Source organism: Agelaius phoeniceus, chromosome 5 (assembly GCF_051311805.1).
Source record: "Agelaius phoeniceus isolate bAgePho1 chromosome 5, bAgePho1.hap1, whole genome shotgun sequence".
Lineage (NCBI taxonomy): Eukaryota > Metazoa > Chordata > Aves > Passeriformes > Icteridae > Agelaius > Agelaius phoeniceus.
The window spans coordinates 58,160,946-58,176,818 of NC_135269.1; the positions used below are offsets into that span (position 1 = coordinate 58,160,946).

The 15,873-nt window shown below is 44.3% G+C and overlaps 1 protein-coding gene across 7 annotated transcripts in view; it reads left to right on the forward strand.

Moving 5' to 3' along the window:
* Nucleotides 1-15,873, forward strand: part of CELSR1 (cadherin EGF LAG seven-pass G-type receptor 1) — a 166,046-nt gene that overhangs the window by 118,094 nt on the left and 32,079 nt on the right. For all 7 annotated transcript variants that reach the window (XM_054631425.2, XM_077179083.1, XM_077179084.1 and 4 more), the window contains exons 6-17: nt 68-225; nt 1,165-1,328; nt 2,352-2,477; nt 7,213-7,379; nt 7,845-8,030; nt 8,331-8,444; nt 8,767-8,941; nt 9,639-9,780; nt 11,467-11,587; nt 12,679-12,862; nt 13,815-13,916; nt 15,666-15,760. In XM_054631425.2, the coding sequence (XP_054487400.2) occupies nt 68-225; nt 1,165-1,328; nt 2,352-2,477; nt 7,213-7,379; nt 7,845-8,030; nt 8,331-8,444; nt 8,767-8,941; nt 9,639-9,780; nt 11,467-11,587; nt 12,679-12,862; nt 13,815-13,916; nt 15,666-15,760 (1,734 nt within the window). The remainder of the gene's footprint in view (nt 1-67; nt 226-1,164; nt 1,329-2,351; nt 2,478-7,212; nt 7,380-7,844; nt 8,031-8,330; nt 8,445-8,766; nt 8,942-9,638; nt 9,781-11,466; nt 11,588-12,678; nt 12,863-13,814; nt 13,917-15,665; nt 15,761-15,873) is intronic.

Consider the following 15,873-nt stretch of genomic DNA (forward strand, 5'->3'; position numbering starts at 1 on the left):
ACTGAACCAGCATTTAAATCCCACCTGTATGCAACACTGTATGACATGTTCCATTTCCTTTTTGAAGCCAAACATTGGCCGATTAGGAATTCCCCATGGGCCCTCTGGAGAGAAGGTGGCTGTGGTGACTGTGGACGACTGTGACACGGCAGTGGCCGTGCGCTTCGGGAGCCTCATTGGGAACTACACCTGTGCTGCCCAGGGCACTCAGACTGGCTCCAAAAAGTAAGGATTCCCTGTATTTGTGTTTTCCACTCATTTTCTTTTTCCAGTGGAGATTCAACAGCTTGCAATTAACCACTGAGCACTAAGTGATTAATCAGTAAGTTGGAAAAACAGACGTGACATAACAACAAAAAGTAACAAAGTTTCATTTGGGATATGGAATTACTTCCACCATTTAAGTTAAGAGTCCTGTCTAAAAAAGAGGTAGGAATAAAGGATGTAAACAAACAACCATTGAAAATCACTGGTTATGAGAAAAGGTTTCCTGTGAAGAAAGAAAAACAAAAATTAGTACTTTTGAGCTTAAAGAGGAGGTGAACAGCAAGCAACATAGGGGGATATAAAGTAATGAGTGATGGCAGAGAGACCACTGAGAGACACATGGTGCTCTAATATCCCCAGAGAGGGGCACACTATAAAAACTGGGGCTAATCCAAATGACCAGATGATAACACTTCTCACACAGTGTGGAGTCATTTAGTAGAACCTACATCCACTAAATGTCATTAAGACTAAGATCCTCAGAGGACTTTAAAAGGGTTGGCACTATATGATAATTAAGTCATTATATAAAAATGTACTGCTTCTCAACCTTGTGCTGAGTGGCATCAGCTAGTCCTTGCATGACTGGGGTCAGAAAGAAGTGTCCTGTGGCTACACATTTTTCTCTAATTTTCGTATTCTTCTGCATATTAGCAACTTTTAGGGACAGGTCACTGGATTCTATATGGACATGACAGCTCCTAAGTTAAAAGTTAGTGTTACTGGACAGTCATTTGATAACAAGCTCTGGAAGTGCTCATGTAGCAGAGGGAAGTACAGCTTAAATGTGCTTATGGAAGCAGTAAGATAAAGAACAAAATATAAAGATAAGAAGATAAAGAACAAAACAAAACAAACTCCTTGCAAGTAATTATGAGCATTTCTTTGTTTCTTCAGATCTTTGGACCTGACTGGCCCTCTCCTCCTTGGTGGTGTCCCAAACTTGCCTGAGGATTTCCCGGTGCACAACAGGCAGTTCATTGGCTGCATGAGGAACCTCTCCATCGACAGCAAGCCCATCGACATGGCTGGTTTCATTGCCAATAACGGCACTCTGCCAGGTATGGGCAACCAGTGCCCCAAGGGTCAGCACCACAAAGGTCTCTGCCACATCTGCATGTGGGACATGGCTTAGCATGGCGAGGCTGGCACTGCAAGGAACCCCCGGAAGGGGAAGGGCCACAGGGTTCTGAAATGTCCCCTGTCCCCCTGTTAGCACTATTGAGGGCAAAGCAGCTATGGGGCAGGGACTTCAGGTGGTGTATGGCATTGTGCTGCCACTGTGTCTCTGGCCAGACCTCATTGTTTGAGTAATGTGCAGTCCACACCTGTGCCAGGGAGGCATACAATAGGCCGTGGCACAGGGCACACTTCCAGGATTCAGCAGCACATCAGAAAGGACTGGGCTTGTTTAGCCTTTCTGCATTGCTGGGAGTTTCAGCCAGGAATTTACTCCTAAATTGACTTCTCCTCCTCTATTTTTAAACTACATATTAAATGTCATTTTGCTGTGAAAGCCAGTGGGATTAGTTCACAAAAAAGACAGCACTTACAATGACTTTTTAATAAATTGTGTTTGTTCTGTAAATAAAATTCTGCAATTCCCCAAATGTGAAACCTGCTTCATGGAGCAGCCTGCTGGAAGTTCTGATTTGATTTCCAGTCCCTGGATCCCTGATCAGGATTAGTTCCGGTGATTAGGCATACAAAATGTTCTCATCATCCTAAAAACTGGCTCTTACACACAAAAATGGAAAGTCCCTTCTGTCCATGCTGCTGAAGGTCTGTGTAAGAGCTAAATTGCAGTTCTAAAGTATGTTGCATTGATTGTGGATTAAGGAGAGAGTCATAGCATATGCCTTTGATAGACAGACTTATCTTTGTGCATTTAACACATGATCAGCTTACATAAACTTTTGCCATACACATTTTGCTTCACTGACCTCAAAAACATTTAAAAAAAAAAGCTAAAAAACAAACCTATAGTAGTCATGTCTTCTTTTTATGTAAAAACTCAAATACAGTCATTCAGAGCCTTTTTTTTTATTGAAACCATACAAAGCAATGGTTTTCCTGAATTGCAGGCTGTGCAGCTCAGAGGAACTATTGTGAAACCAACTGGTGCCAGAATGGAGGCACGTGCATCAACAAGTGGAACACGTACATCTGTGAGTGCCCCGTGCGCTACGGAGGCAAGAACTGTGAGCAAGGTAGGCTGCACAGAGCTCTCTGTGCTTGTCATGTGTGCCCATGTCACTGCTGTCATTGCCATCCCATAGCACCTATGTCCAGCTGTGATGATTGAGGGTAACAGAAGATTGCAGCTGAGACTGTCACCCGTTATCTATTTGAAATCATTTTAGAGATCCCCTCTATAGTAAATGACATACTGTCATGAATAAGAGCAGCTTTCATTGATTTACTTACATAAGCAAAGTAGTTCCAAAGAACTTGGCTGTATTTAGTAATTTGTTTATAATAAAAATGCCTGATCCTAAGCCCCTTTAAATCAGTGGAAAGAATCCTGCTGACTTTACTGGCTTTGACTCAAACTGGGGATGAATGTGCTGTTTTAATCACTACTTTTTTGGCAAGAAGGCATTCTGTGCAAAGTAAGAGCACTTTCGGTTTTACTGGATTTCTCTTTGATTGAGCACAGTGTGCATATATGTGTAAAACCTCATTACTAAAGGATAAGGAAGGAGCAGCAGGTGAGTTTTATAGGGTGTGAAGAACTTGCAGTCAGTTTTTTCCCCTAGAGGTGAAGAGTAGCCTGTGGGGGGACCAACCCATGGAGTTGGTGCTGTAAGGTGGCTGCTCCTTTGGAGTCTTCCTGGATGCTTCCAGCAAAGAAAACATGCTTCTACTGGGCCAGGTCTAGGTAGTGGTACTGGTCTAGGTAGTAGCAATTTCTCTTCCCTTTCCTGAGAAGCAGCAATATTAGCTTAAGAGGAAAGGGCACAGGGTTAAGTTTCTGTCTTGGAGATAAAGGTTTGCAGAGTGAAGAGCAGGGAAAAGGAATGATGGAGACCTCTTCCTATGCTCCACCTCACACAGAGCCCAGAGCTGTTATTATTGCCCCTAGCCTGGTACCTGCTTTCTGTAGCAGTTCCTCAAATATTTTGAGCTTCCCAGTTTTGTATGAAGGTCTCATTTTTCCATTTGTCTCATATCAAGAATGTTTGTTGGTGAAGTTCTTGTGTTTTCTTCATGACTGGCTGTTCAATGTGCTACAAACCCACTCTGATGTATCCTGAAGGGAGTGCCAGGGGCCCAGCTATGGTGTGTCCTGTACTGGTGTAAATGGGAGTACTGCTGTCACATGCAAAGACTCTCCTTGCCTCTGTTTTTCAAATGGAAATTCAAATTTTGATCAAATGTTTGTTTTATTTACTATTTTCTTATCCCAAACTCAAGACCAATCCATGAAGTTTGGGATTTAGATTATCATCTGGGAGCTGCCCTGTAGCCATCCCTGGAAACTCATTTTTAATTCAGGTGAAAGAGATGATGGCAGTCACAGCAGCACTGCCTCCCCCAGTCCCAGCTGGCACCTCTGCCTCCAGCACTGTACATTCCTGCATGTCCCCTTTGTTAATGAAAAACCCCATGTTCTTGCTGATGCCTCACTTTGTGGGGTTTTTTTGACAGTTTGAAGGCAGCAGGCTGCTTGGTTCTTTAATGGTATTTGTAGGCCAGTGTCCCTGTGGAAAAATTGCAAGCCAAGAAAGAAACACAATGTGACCAAAGATTTCAGGAGCCCAAAGTTAAAGTCAGGAGATAGAGTCAGTCACGGATATGCTATTCTCCTGTCTTTCAAATTTCTTATTTGAATGCTCAGCTATGATCCTAAGAGCATTAGCTATTATTAGGCAGCTATTTTTTTTAAACTCTTCAATAGAATATTTGCAGTTTTGAGTAGGAGTGCTGCATTTCTTTAATCCCTATGGCAGTGCTGGTTCTGCTTCAGGCTAACAGATGACAAAGACTTTGGCAAGTTACCAATTAACCTTTTTTTCATTTCCTGCTCTTCAAAACCTCTGGGATCTGGTCTACACTAGTGAGGATGGGATGTTTTACCTTCACCACCCTCCTAGAATCTGTTAATTCACCTTCTGGCAGGTCCCCTCTCCTTCTTCTGATATATAGAAAGGAGATAAAATTAAGGAAAATTATTTTCCCCTTTATTGTAATTTAATTCTTTTAAACTATTAGGTGTTGCAATTTTGTGAAGAAGATCTATCAGCTGTGTCTGACTCACACTTGGATGGCCAGTGTCATTGCACTAGCCTTGGGCTGGACCTAAACATAAGCTTCCACATGTCCAGCACCCACACTGCAGGTGACATCCAGTGGCATGTTGGTAGTATGTTTCCCACACTGCAGGTGACATCCAGTGGGATGTTGGTAGCATGTTTCCCACACTGCAGGTGACATCCAGTGGGATGTTTCCCCAGGCCCTCTGTCTCCACAGGGAATGGCCCTCAGGTGTTTCTGCCGGCCTGTTGAGCACAGGACTCTTTAGAGTGATCATGGATACACAGGCAGTGCTTCAAGTGGCAAACTCTGAGCACAGGATCAGTTTGTATCACTGCACTGCCCATGGCAGGGGGTGCTGGGAATCATGTGGGCCTCTGTGGTGACAGGGGAGGTCAGGTCCCATCTGAGGACAGTGGATGTGCCACCCCCTCCATGGACACTCCTGGTCCCAGGCATGAGGAAGGGCTGGGGGGAAGAGGGAGGTCAGAGGGGACTGACAAATGGAGATTTCTATTTAACTAGCAGGGAAAGGTGCACCCTGGCCCCAGGGAAGGGAGGGAGTTTGGGAGAAGGTGTGGGAAGAGAATGGTATTTGCAAGCACAGAAAGTCACCACCAGTGAGAAAAGGAAGAAGGTGGCTAATTGCCATGCCAGTCCAGTTCTCCCAGGAGCAAAGGCAAAATGCTTGCACACAGCATTCCCAGCCTTCAGCAGGTGGGAAGCCCACAACTTTGCATCCTGCCTCTGCACTCCAGAGGCAGATGGGCTCAAAAACCTCAGCAACAGCCCAGAAAACCAGCAGCACAGTTGGAAGCTGAGGTTATTGTGAAGGTCAGCAGGGCAGAGGAGGAAGGCAAAGGCTGACTTTTGCATAGGTGGAGTAAGAGAAAATAATCCTGCTCAACACTGATGTCCTGGCTACTTTTACATTGATATATGCTTTTACATTGATGTGGTGCAGTGTGGGCTGATGAATTGTGCCCTGGCCCAGAATTGTGCCCTGGCCCAGATAGCCAGAATTCAAGTACTGCATTCAACTTTTAAGCAACCTGAGACATCTGTATCTGGTGACAACCTTTTTTAAAGTTGCCATCTGGTTTTCAAGAGCAGGCTATGCTGCAGTTGTTCCACCATATGCCCTCTCTGGCAAAGGTGAGATCACAGGCTGGAGCAGGAGGGAGGAGGGCTGCCCCTTAGCCTGCCTGCCCTTAGCCTGGTGTGGGGTGGCTGGGTAACCACATCTTAAGGAAGGGCAAGTCAAGTTCCACCTCTGGCTTGACTAGTGGTAGCCCAGTAGTCTCTGACTATTTCTTTCTCACAAATAGGGAGCTAAAAGGCTTGCAATAGGGAACTAAAGGGCTTGCACTTTACTCCAACCCCTGCACTCCACTCCTCACCCCAGTCTTTCTCTTTGTAGACACCAGCAAGGCAGACATACAAGAATTTGGGGTTTGGCTTTATTCCTCAAAAAAATGCAACTTCACATCAACTATCCCCCATTTTCTGGTGTGGTGTCATCCCTCAACCTTCTTCTAAGAACTTACACATATGCACATAGTATATAGTAACACATATGCATTTTTATATACATGATGTACTACAAAAAATCCAGAAAGTGTCAGCAGATATGGTACTGTGGAGCAGAAGGGGAAAGACTGTTAAGCCCTGTGATTTCCCTGACCGACATGCACTCAGCACATGATGAAATAAAAGGCTGGGTGCTAATCTGTAGTGGTTGTACCCAGGCTCTAAGACCTGCTTCCACTGGCAAAAAGCTGCCATGAACTTCACCAACATGCCCACAAGCAAGCATGTCAGGAAGGGGCTGACTGTAGATCTCCTACAAGGTTCCGCACATGGTGGAGGTGTCATATGAGGTGTTGCAAATAGCACAGATCTCCCATGGCTTAATCTGTGCTTCTAATCAGTGGGATCAACTAATCCATGGGACTGTAGCTCCTATTACCCAGGGTAACAACTTTAGAAGTCCAAGGGGATGGGTGTTCCTCTATTTTCCATCAGCAAAGTGCTTTCTATTGAAGGCTGTAGGAGCCTTCAATAGAAGGAGCTGTAGGAGCTGTGCTTGTGCAAGGTTAGAGAGAAGGGCAATTTTGCAGCTGTCACCTCAGAATATTTAAGGCAGGTGATTTAGGCAATTCCACACAAACTTTCTCCCTGTGAAAAGACTGTGTAGCTGGGGCAGCTGAATAATCTGGCCCTGGAGTATTCACAATTAATTCATATTTCCTGTTGCCTCCCAGCCTTTTCCTGTGTTTAATCTGTTAATTAGAAGCAGGTAATCAAGGTTGTGTTGAAAACATCTGAAGCAACTGTTGCCCTCATACTTCCTGCTCTGTCCACCCACTCACCAGCAGAACTACATCAGCATAGATCCTGAGCTTCCCTTTCTAGGAACAGCTCTCATGTGGGTAATGCCATAGCAGTGTGGAGGTGCTGCTTTTGAGTACAGGCACCAAGATGCCTACCCACAACCAGGGTAGGTTATGAATTTGCAGTATTATCAACTCTTTCACAGTAGCTCCCCTAGACCACCTCTTCATCCATGGTAGATTGAATGTAGCTCAGTGGAAGAGGGACTAGCTCCCTGTGAAATAGCATCATTTTTCCTCTTCACATTTGTCCTGAATGATAAAAACCATTTCTCTTGTGTATTTTGATTCACAGCAATGCCTTCTCCTCAGCGTTTCAGTGGTGAGAGCATTATCATTTGGAGTGACCTTGACATCACCATCTCCGTACCGTGGTACATTGGGCTGATGTTCAGAACCAGGAAAGTCAATGGCATGTTAATGCAAGCCAATGCTGGGGCTGCATCCAAGATCAACATTCAGGTAAAGTGTGGCTGCCTTTGCCTAGAAAAGAATTAATACTCCCCCAGCAGTGGATATGGCCAGATGAACTACACAGCTCCATCCACCTAGCTAAATGCATGTCAATAAAAACATATCATTACTTTAGCCTTTTACAATGATCAAAAAGTGAATGATCAAAATATCATTATAAAAACCATATTAATTTAAGATTATTTTTCTAGTCAGAGGTAGTAGTGGGCATTAATATAGATGTAAAAAATGGATCTATTCCTTTGGGGGTTTTTTGCCCATAAGGGAAGCTGGAGTCTGAATGTCCAAAATTATACAAGGAGTTCTTGCAAGCATTCCCATCTTTACTCTTTGAGCTTTTTTTCCTTTTGGGTTTTCTTAGGAAATGTTATTATCTTGCCCTCCACCTCCTTCTGCATCAAGTACAAATATGTAGCAAAAAAAGACATGGTTGGTTTTTTTTTCCCCCAACAGATACTGAACAACTATGTGCAGTTTGAAGTGTACAGTGGCCTGAGCCAGGTTGCTAGTTTGAAGATGAGCCAGTCACGGGTCAGTGATGGGGAATGGCATCATTTATTAGTAGAGCTGAAGAGTGCAAAAGATGGTAAAGATCTCAAGTACCTTGCTGTCATGTCCTTGGACTATGGGATGTACCAGGTAAGGCAGCATAGAAGCTTTGCCACTGAGCACTGCACAAATGCTTTTAGGAGAAACTAGGATAGAGGACTGTGGACAAGTACTTATGCTGTGAGACATGTTCTGCAGTGATTTATGCCTAATCAATTATATTAATTTATTAAACTTTATGATAATATATCTTACAAAGAAGTCATAAAAAGACACATTCCAATGTCTGGCTCCTCACTGCTTTGGTATTTTTTATGTAATCTGTCAGCTACTGCTTGACTCTATCACAACTCTGATAGTGCTTCTTATCAGCTGTTGTTTTCCTCACAGAGCACTGTGCAGATTGGAAATCAACTACCTGGATTGAAAATGAAAAGCATCATTGTGGGAGGTGTCTCTGGAGACCAAGTCTCTGTTCAGCAGGGATTTTATGGATGTATGCAGGTATGAAATTAAAAGTGTAGCAATAAATTTTGAACTCATGAGAAAATGCCCAGGTGAAAATGTGGGAGGTTTCTTTTTCATCCAGCCTGAAACATTTCTGTTTCCTCCATAAAAATTATCTAAGAATCAAAATATTAAAGTCTGCCCACTTTGCCAGGTACAAATCTTATCACATAGGGGAAAAATATTTGACAAAAAAATCTGGGTTTGGCTCATCAGGTGATTTCTTTAAAATGTAGCCTCATTGATTGATAAAAATAATAAATATAATAATGTACTCTGAAAGGAGACTAATTTTAAAATAATTGTCTTTTGTCACCAGGGAGTAAGAATGGGAGAGACATCTACAAACATAGCGACACTGAACATGAAACAGGCTATCAAGATCAACGTGAGGGAGGGCTGTGAAGTGGATAACCCTTGTGATTCCAACCCATGTCCCCAGCACAGCTACTGCAGTGACGACTGGGACAGCTACTCCTGTGTCTGTGACCCAGGTAACCTGCTGGCCTCTCATACAGGAGCTGGATCACACCTCCATGAGCTCATCAGAAGCAGCACAGCAGCAGCAGCGTGCTGGCAAAGTGTTCATCTTCTGATTCTTCCTCTTCCAGTCAGTATTACCCTTCTCACTCTTACTCTAGCACCCTGGAAGCTGCATTCCTGGGCTAAGAATCCAGGCAATGTATCCACCAAATGGAAAGACAGTCTCTGGTCCAAAAAACTCCTGTGCACCTCCCCTTTTCTTTTAATGTTTTTTTTTTTCTTTCTTTCTCAGCCTTTTCTGCTGTTGAATTTCAGTCTCTCACTCTACATCCTAATCAAGATACTTTGGATGTTTTCTCAGTTTTGGAGCGTGTAGCCAGCACATGCTGTCAGCACCCAGCACAGTCACCTCCCATACATGCAGCGAGAGAATACAAAACTATTTGCAGCACATGCTCCAAATATAAAGCTGGGAACCAAAGGCACAAGGGTGCCTCAAGCATGGTAACAGACTGTCAAAAAGAATGGCTTACTATCATTTTGTTTGAGAGGGAAAGGAGTGTTTCATTTCTGACAGTATCTCAGGGGGAATCTACTGATTATCAAAGATGGGTTATTAGTGTATAAGCTTAAGACAGACAGTCTTTTGGAGACATGCAAATCATAAATTACAATGGTTGCTGTAATTTTCTTACCTTGTCTCCCCAGGGTACTTTGGGAGAGACTGTGTTGATGTATGCAACTTGAACCCATGTGAGCATGTCTCCACATGCGTGCACAAACCTAGCTCATCCCATGGCTACACCTGTGAGTGTGGACAAAGCTACTACGGACAGTACTGTGAAAGCAAGTAAGAGAATTATTTTGTTCTTGGTTTCTTGATCCTGCCAGGAAGCTCTTCACCTAGGGCATCAGTCCTCCCACTTCCTGTTCTGCCCTGATAAACTTTCCTGTTACAATTTGAGTGGTATTTTAGGCTCCGTTGCCTTTTGGCATTCCTGAACTCTTCTCAGAAACTAGACATGTTATTCAGGAGCCAGTTTGCTTCATCAGCTTCTCAGGGGCTCAACCAGTTCTGCTGTGTTGCACAGCACTGCATCTCACCTGTACTTTCTGGTGGGCTTGGCCTGACTTTGCTCTGCATCTCTCCTCCAGCTTCCCCAGCACACAGAGCGATGCACCAGTTCGGTGGCCTCTAGCAAGATAAAGTCTCTTGGCAGTGTAGGTCCAGTCCCTGAGCTGGCAAAGAGCCATCTCTTCTGGACAGTCTGGGGCCTGTGTCTGTTGCTTTGTGGGAGAAACGTGCTGATTCCCTCGTCAGCAGCTTCCTGGTCTCTGATAAGCATTCAGCAACCAGCCTTATCCCAAAGGCGGCACTTTGATTTACTGTAATATGGGCCATTCATGATGTGCAAATGAAGTGCATTTGTCTGCCTGTTTAGGAATGGCTCATGTGATGTTTCTTTCCCTTTGAAAACTGCAAGCTTCTTCCTCTGCCTTTTGTAGTGTGGGCTTGCAAATGTTGGCCATGCTGTTTCGAGATTTGTCTTTCATTCCTCTGGATTAGGGACACAGAGACATTGTCCCTTGTCATTATCTGCTGACATGTGTCAAGTGCAACATTGTGGTTTTCATATTCTAAAGCTTAGAAGTAAATACCTACCAATTACCATAAATAAAATTGGTCTTCAAAACAGATGGAAATAGTTTTTCTTTCCTAAAAATGAGCACCAGGGAGGGGATGCCTTGTGCATTTCCAGGATCCCAGTCTCAGAGCCCTTGTCCTTCAGGCTATTGCTTGACAAACACTCCCAGCTATCAGAGAATCAGAGCTCTCCTTGCCAGAACTAGTGTTGGGGCATCTGTGGGATAACCATCTCAGAGGCTCCCCAGATGAAATAGTCCCAGTGGGAATGGGGTTTTCCTTCAGCAGGGGTGGCCTTTGGCTTGCTGCTTAGCTTCCAGTGCTGCTGCACTCAGTCTGAATCATAGTCTTTGATCCACAGTCCAGATCAAAGCTGCCACCCTCCCCTCTTCCATGTCTCCAGCCATGGGTCCCCTGTCTCTCCTCAGGCAGAGCAGGGCTTTTCAGACCTTGTAGTGAACAGTCCAAGAAAGCCAGGTTGGTCGAAAGTAGTGGCTTTTCTTTATAGGATGAACTTGGAGAGAGCTTTGCACCTGAACTGGTGTCCCTGTGGGCTGGGGCAGGATGGGGATGGGGAGTGGGACATAAAGTGTTGGGGAGCTGTACCCCAAGGCAGTTTGTGGTAGTAGATAAACCAGGGCACCGGCTCAGAGCCACCTGCACTTGAAAATACTTAGAGAAGCATTCCCTCTAGGTTTTCATAGCACTGATATTCTAAGTTTTCCCATATCATAGTGTATTTATATTTATATATGTATTGATTGTTGTTTGAGATACATTACTGTCTGTAAGCTGATGCAGTTGAGTGCAGATTTGGTCCAAAGCTTTATTTTCACCCTTTTAAAGAGGGAACTTAAAATAACTTTTTTTCAATTTGATTTTCTTTAATAGGATCGACCTACCTTGTCCCAGAGGTTGGTGGGGAAATCCCATCTGTGGCCCATGTAATTGTGAGACTAGTAAAGGGTTTGATTCTGATTGCAATAAGACCAATGGAGAGTGCCACTGCAAGGTAAGCAAAAGAAACCAGTCTTAAGTCAAAATTTTAATTTAAAAAGAAACTGTACCACTTATAATTACAAGTGAGTATCTGATACAAAGTACACACAGTTGTGCTTTGTATCACATATATATGTATGTGCACAGTGGAGTTAATCATTACCCAAAACATTTTGCTGGCACCACCCTTCTCCAAATCATACTGTACAGCTCTTATCTTATTTGTGTTTGGAAAAGCGAGCTGAGAGGATGAAAGCCTGGCTCTGATCTCTGAAGTGCAGCCTGGTTTATCACGGGAGATCAGGCCAGGGTGCAGAGGAGTGTCAGTGGGGTTTTGTGCATCACAAGTGAGTAATGGCCATGAAACAGCTCGGGCCAGCTGGCCGAAGCTTGCCCCTGTGCTATGGCCAGCAAGAGGCCTGGCAGCTGGAGAGAGCTGCAGGGCTAAATGCTTTCCTCATCTCTGGACAGGCAGGGACAGATGGGGGACATGGGAGGGGAGGCACCTCGTCATGAAGGTTTTACAAAGGACTTCTCACAATAGGTTTTAAACTGGCTTGAATGACATCAGAGGAGCTGGGCTTGTACAGACTGGCGGCTGTGAATCTGGCCCCCTGCTCCTTTCTGAAATGCCAGCAGGACACACAGCAACTGTTGCATGAAATGGAGTCAGTGGGGTGCCAGCTCCACGCTCTTGTGCAATCCTAATGCCTCAGATCAAATACATGTACAGAGGTGATTTGAATATGGGGTCATTGCGTCCTCTCCACCCTCTACGTGAAACACAAATGCACAGTGCAGGAAGTTTCCTTAGTGGCTCCTTCATGCCATACAAGAGCAGAATTGCAAAGCTGAGAAAACTGTAAATCCTCCAAGAATATGTTTGGTGGGCACTTGTTGCAAGTGCCCAAGGAGTGATATGGGCCCTGTGGCTCTGCTGCAAATGGCAATTCAAACCCTGGGTCTCTGATAATAGTAACATAACGTTTATCTGTGCTCTGCTAAATGAGCCCTTTTATGATGTACAAGCTATTAGAGCAGGTTTCAGAAATGTGGGCAGTTTGGAAGTCAAACACCTCGTGTCTCTCATTTTGGTTTTTCTAGGCCAATTACTACAGGCCCCAAAGCAGTGACACCTGCTACCCCTGCGACTGCTTCCCATCTGGCTCCCACACGCGCGCCTGCGACATGGAGACGGGACAGTGTCCCTGCAAGCCTGGCGTCATCGGGCGCCAGTGCAACCGCTGTGACAACCCCTTTGCAGAGGTCACCGTGAGGGGCTGTGAAGGTACCTCAGCCCAGCCACGCTGCCCGGCCACGCTGCCCGGCCCCGCGGCCCAGCCCTGCAGCCCAGCCACGCTGCCCGGCCCTGCGGCCCAGCCACGCTGCCCGGCCCTGCGGCCCAGCCACGCTGCCCGGCCCTGCGCCCAGCCCTGCGGCCCAGCCATGCTGCCTGGCCACGCTGCCGTGTGGGACCAGAGCCACTGGCAGCGCGCAGATGGGGACACTGAGGGGACACTCCTGGGCCCAGCAGCATGGCTCCAGCAGTGGGGGCAATGGGGGCTGCAGCAGCCTGAACATCCACCCCTCCTCCTAGATATGTGCCAGTGTGACTCGTGGGGGCTGAGGGAATGGAAAAAAAGCTCTTGTCTCTTTAATTTTTCTCACATGGAAATAGAGCCAGCTGAGGTGGAGTAGGGGGAGCAAAAGACTAGCAGCGGCTTTTCTTTAAACCCGAGTTCATCTGCCAGTGCAGTGTTGTATTGCTGAGCTGCAGCTGAAGAGGCTGGTGAGAGCCCTCGTGCCTTTTGCCCACAGAGGCACCGTGCCGTGTGCCTCGTGCACTCTGCCTTCCTTCCTCACCTTGCCCATCCTGCCTTTCCTCTCACCCACCCACCCACCCACTGTCCTCCTGTGATAAGCACAAAGCTGCTGCAACAGCAGTGTGTGGGCAAAATAAAGGAGAAATGTTTTCCCACAATAAAGGAGCAAGCAGAGATAGGCAGAGCCAAAATCCAGAGCCCCATAATCATCCTGAGCTCTCCTCTGCCTGTACCTGTCTGTCCAATCTGTTGGATAAGGAGCAGCTGGTGGGTTACAGCTTGGAAGGCACTGCAGAGGACAGGTATCCTGACAGGGCTTTGGAATTACAGGAAGGTCCTTCAGGCAGGTTGAAATGTCTCACTGTTACAATTTTTATCTTGTTAGAAAAATTGCATCATTTCTTTTTCTGCTTTCAGTAATTTATAATGGCTGTCCCAAAGCTTTTGAGGCTGGTATTTGGTGGCCACAGACCAAGTTTGGCCAGCCAGCTGCTGTGCCTTGTCCTAAGGGCTCAGTGGGTAAGTTCCCTGGGTAAATAATTACCTACTTTATCTGCATGCCTTTTTTTTTTTTTTAAGTGTACATAGGGAATAGCATTAATTCATTGGGTCTAGAGTCTGCAGCATAACTTATATATCATAAGCAGAAGAGTATAGCTAGCTGAAATCAAATACATTTGGAATACTAGCAATAAATAAATGCAGCAGTACAGCAGATAAACATGTAAAAAGCACAAAAATTCTCTATTTTCAAAAAATCAGAGCCCTATTTTCTATTTATCAAGCAATTCTTACACATGTAACTTTCAGTTTCTAGTGACTTATAAGTGTTCTTTTGCCATACAGTTCCTCTGGGCAAAGATAAAATTAGGAAAATCATATTCCTGATGACTGCTTTACTAGGATTGCAGCCTACTAAAGCTAAGAGTTGCAACAAAACTTGCATTTTTCCACACAATATCTTTTCCATAAGCAAAACAGCTGAAAAACATCTTTTATAAAGCAGATGAGCTATGTTGTTTTGTACAACAGGCAAATGACAATTTTTTCATATATGTCTCTGAAAACATGTATCAGATTTTTGAAAATAGAGTTCCCTATCTTTTCCAAAGGCTGTTCTGTGGGAAGTGAAAACTCTGTCTTGGTTCTGGATGTGGTAACTCTCTGCTGTCAGTGTTCCTTAGGCTCAGAGAGTTATAAATAGTTATGTGACTGCCCCAAATATTTCTAGGAGGAGGCCACTGCTTATGAGTGTGCAGAAGATTTGTGGTCAACCTAGCTCCTGTCCTAAAGACTTTAGGAGATAGAATTTTTTTTTAGGTGAAGAATATTTTCATGATTAAGCAGTATGAAGCTGAATTAACATGAGTTTTCTGCAGTGTTCTTGAAGTGGTTCACCCAAGCGTCTCTTCTAGGCGATGTTGCTTATTGTAATTGCACGCTCTAAGTAAATTTTACAAATTATTCAAAGTAAGCCTTATAATAATGAATATTCAGACTAAGAACCTGAGGCTTAATTGTATTCACCTAATAATGGAAGAGAAATAATATAATTAGATCCAGTAAAATTAAATATAGTTCTTATTTAGATATTGGTAATTAAATGGCTTAGACATATGCAGTATGTTATGTGCAAATTAACTAGCACAAATGTCAATTTTGAATTAGATTACTTGCAATTCATGGTGAAGGATCCTCAGCCAAGAATTGCATTTTAAAATTATTTGACAAATAGTACAAAATATAATAGGCTAAATGAAACAGTAAGCTGCTCACAGTCCATTTACAAGGGCAAAAAGGCAATTATGCATGTTGGTTGAAGTGTTTAGCACATGCAGATGTGTGGGCATGTGTTGATGTAAGTACAGCATTTGTCCAGGAAGTCTTCCTATATAGGCTATTGCACAGAAATCTCAGGAGGGGTTGGTTTTCAGAAGTACTTAGGAAGTGCAGAGTCCTTCTCTTTTTTGGCATAAAGAAATGAATTAATTAATTTTAGAATAATCAGGCAGTGAGGCTGAGAGCAGTTGGGCAGAGCTTGGAGTTTAGCTGACTTTTCTCCAAAGGTGGCAAAAGCAATTCCTCAAGATTAGTAGTCTTTAACTTTTCTCTCGCAGGAATCCCCTGTTTGGAAATTAAAATACATGTGTAGCTTTGAGCAACTTCAAAATGTAGGAAATCTGAAAGTCTAGGATAGTTGAAATCTATGAATATTTACCCTGCACAATTCAGAACATTGTTTGCCACAAGATGCTTTGTTTCCCTCAGGAAACGCCGTTCGCCATTGTAACATTGAGAAGGGCTGGCTGCCTCCTGAGCTTTTCAACTGCACCACCAACACTTTTGTGGATCTTAAAATCATGGTAAGCTGGGTTTTCTCAATTTTCCCTTTATTTTGTGAATAATGACCAGTTTGGACTCCAGTTTGATATCCCTGCACTCAGTCTTTTGACTGCAACCATGAACAGCCTCATTT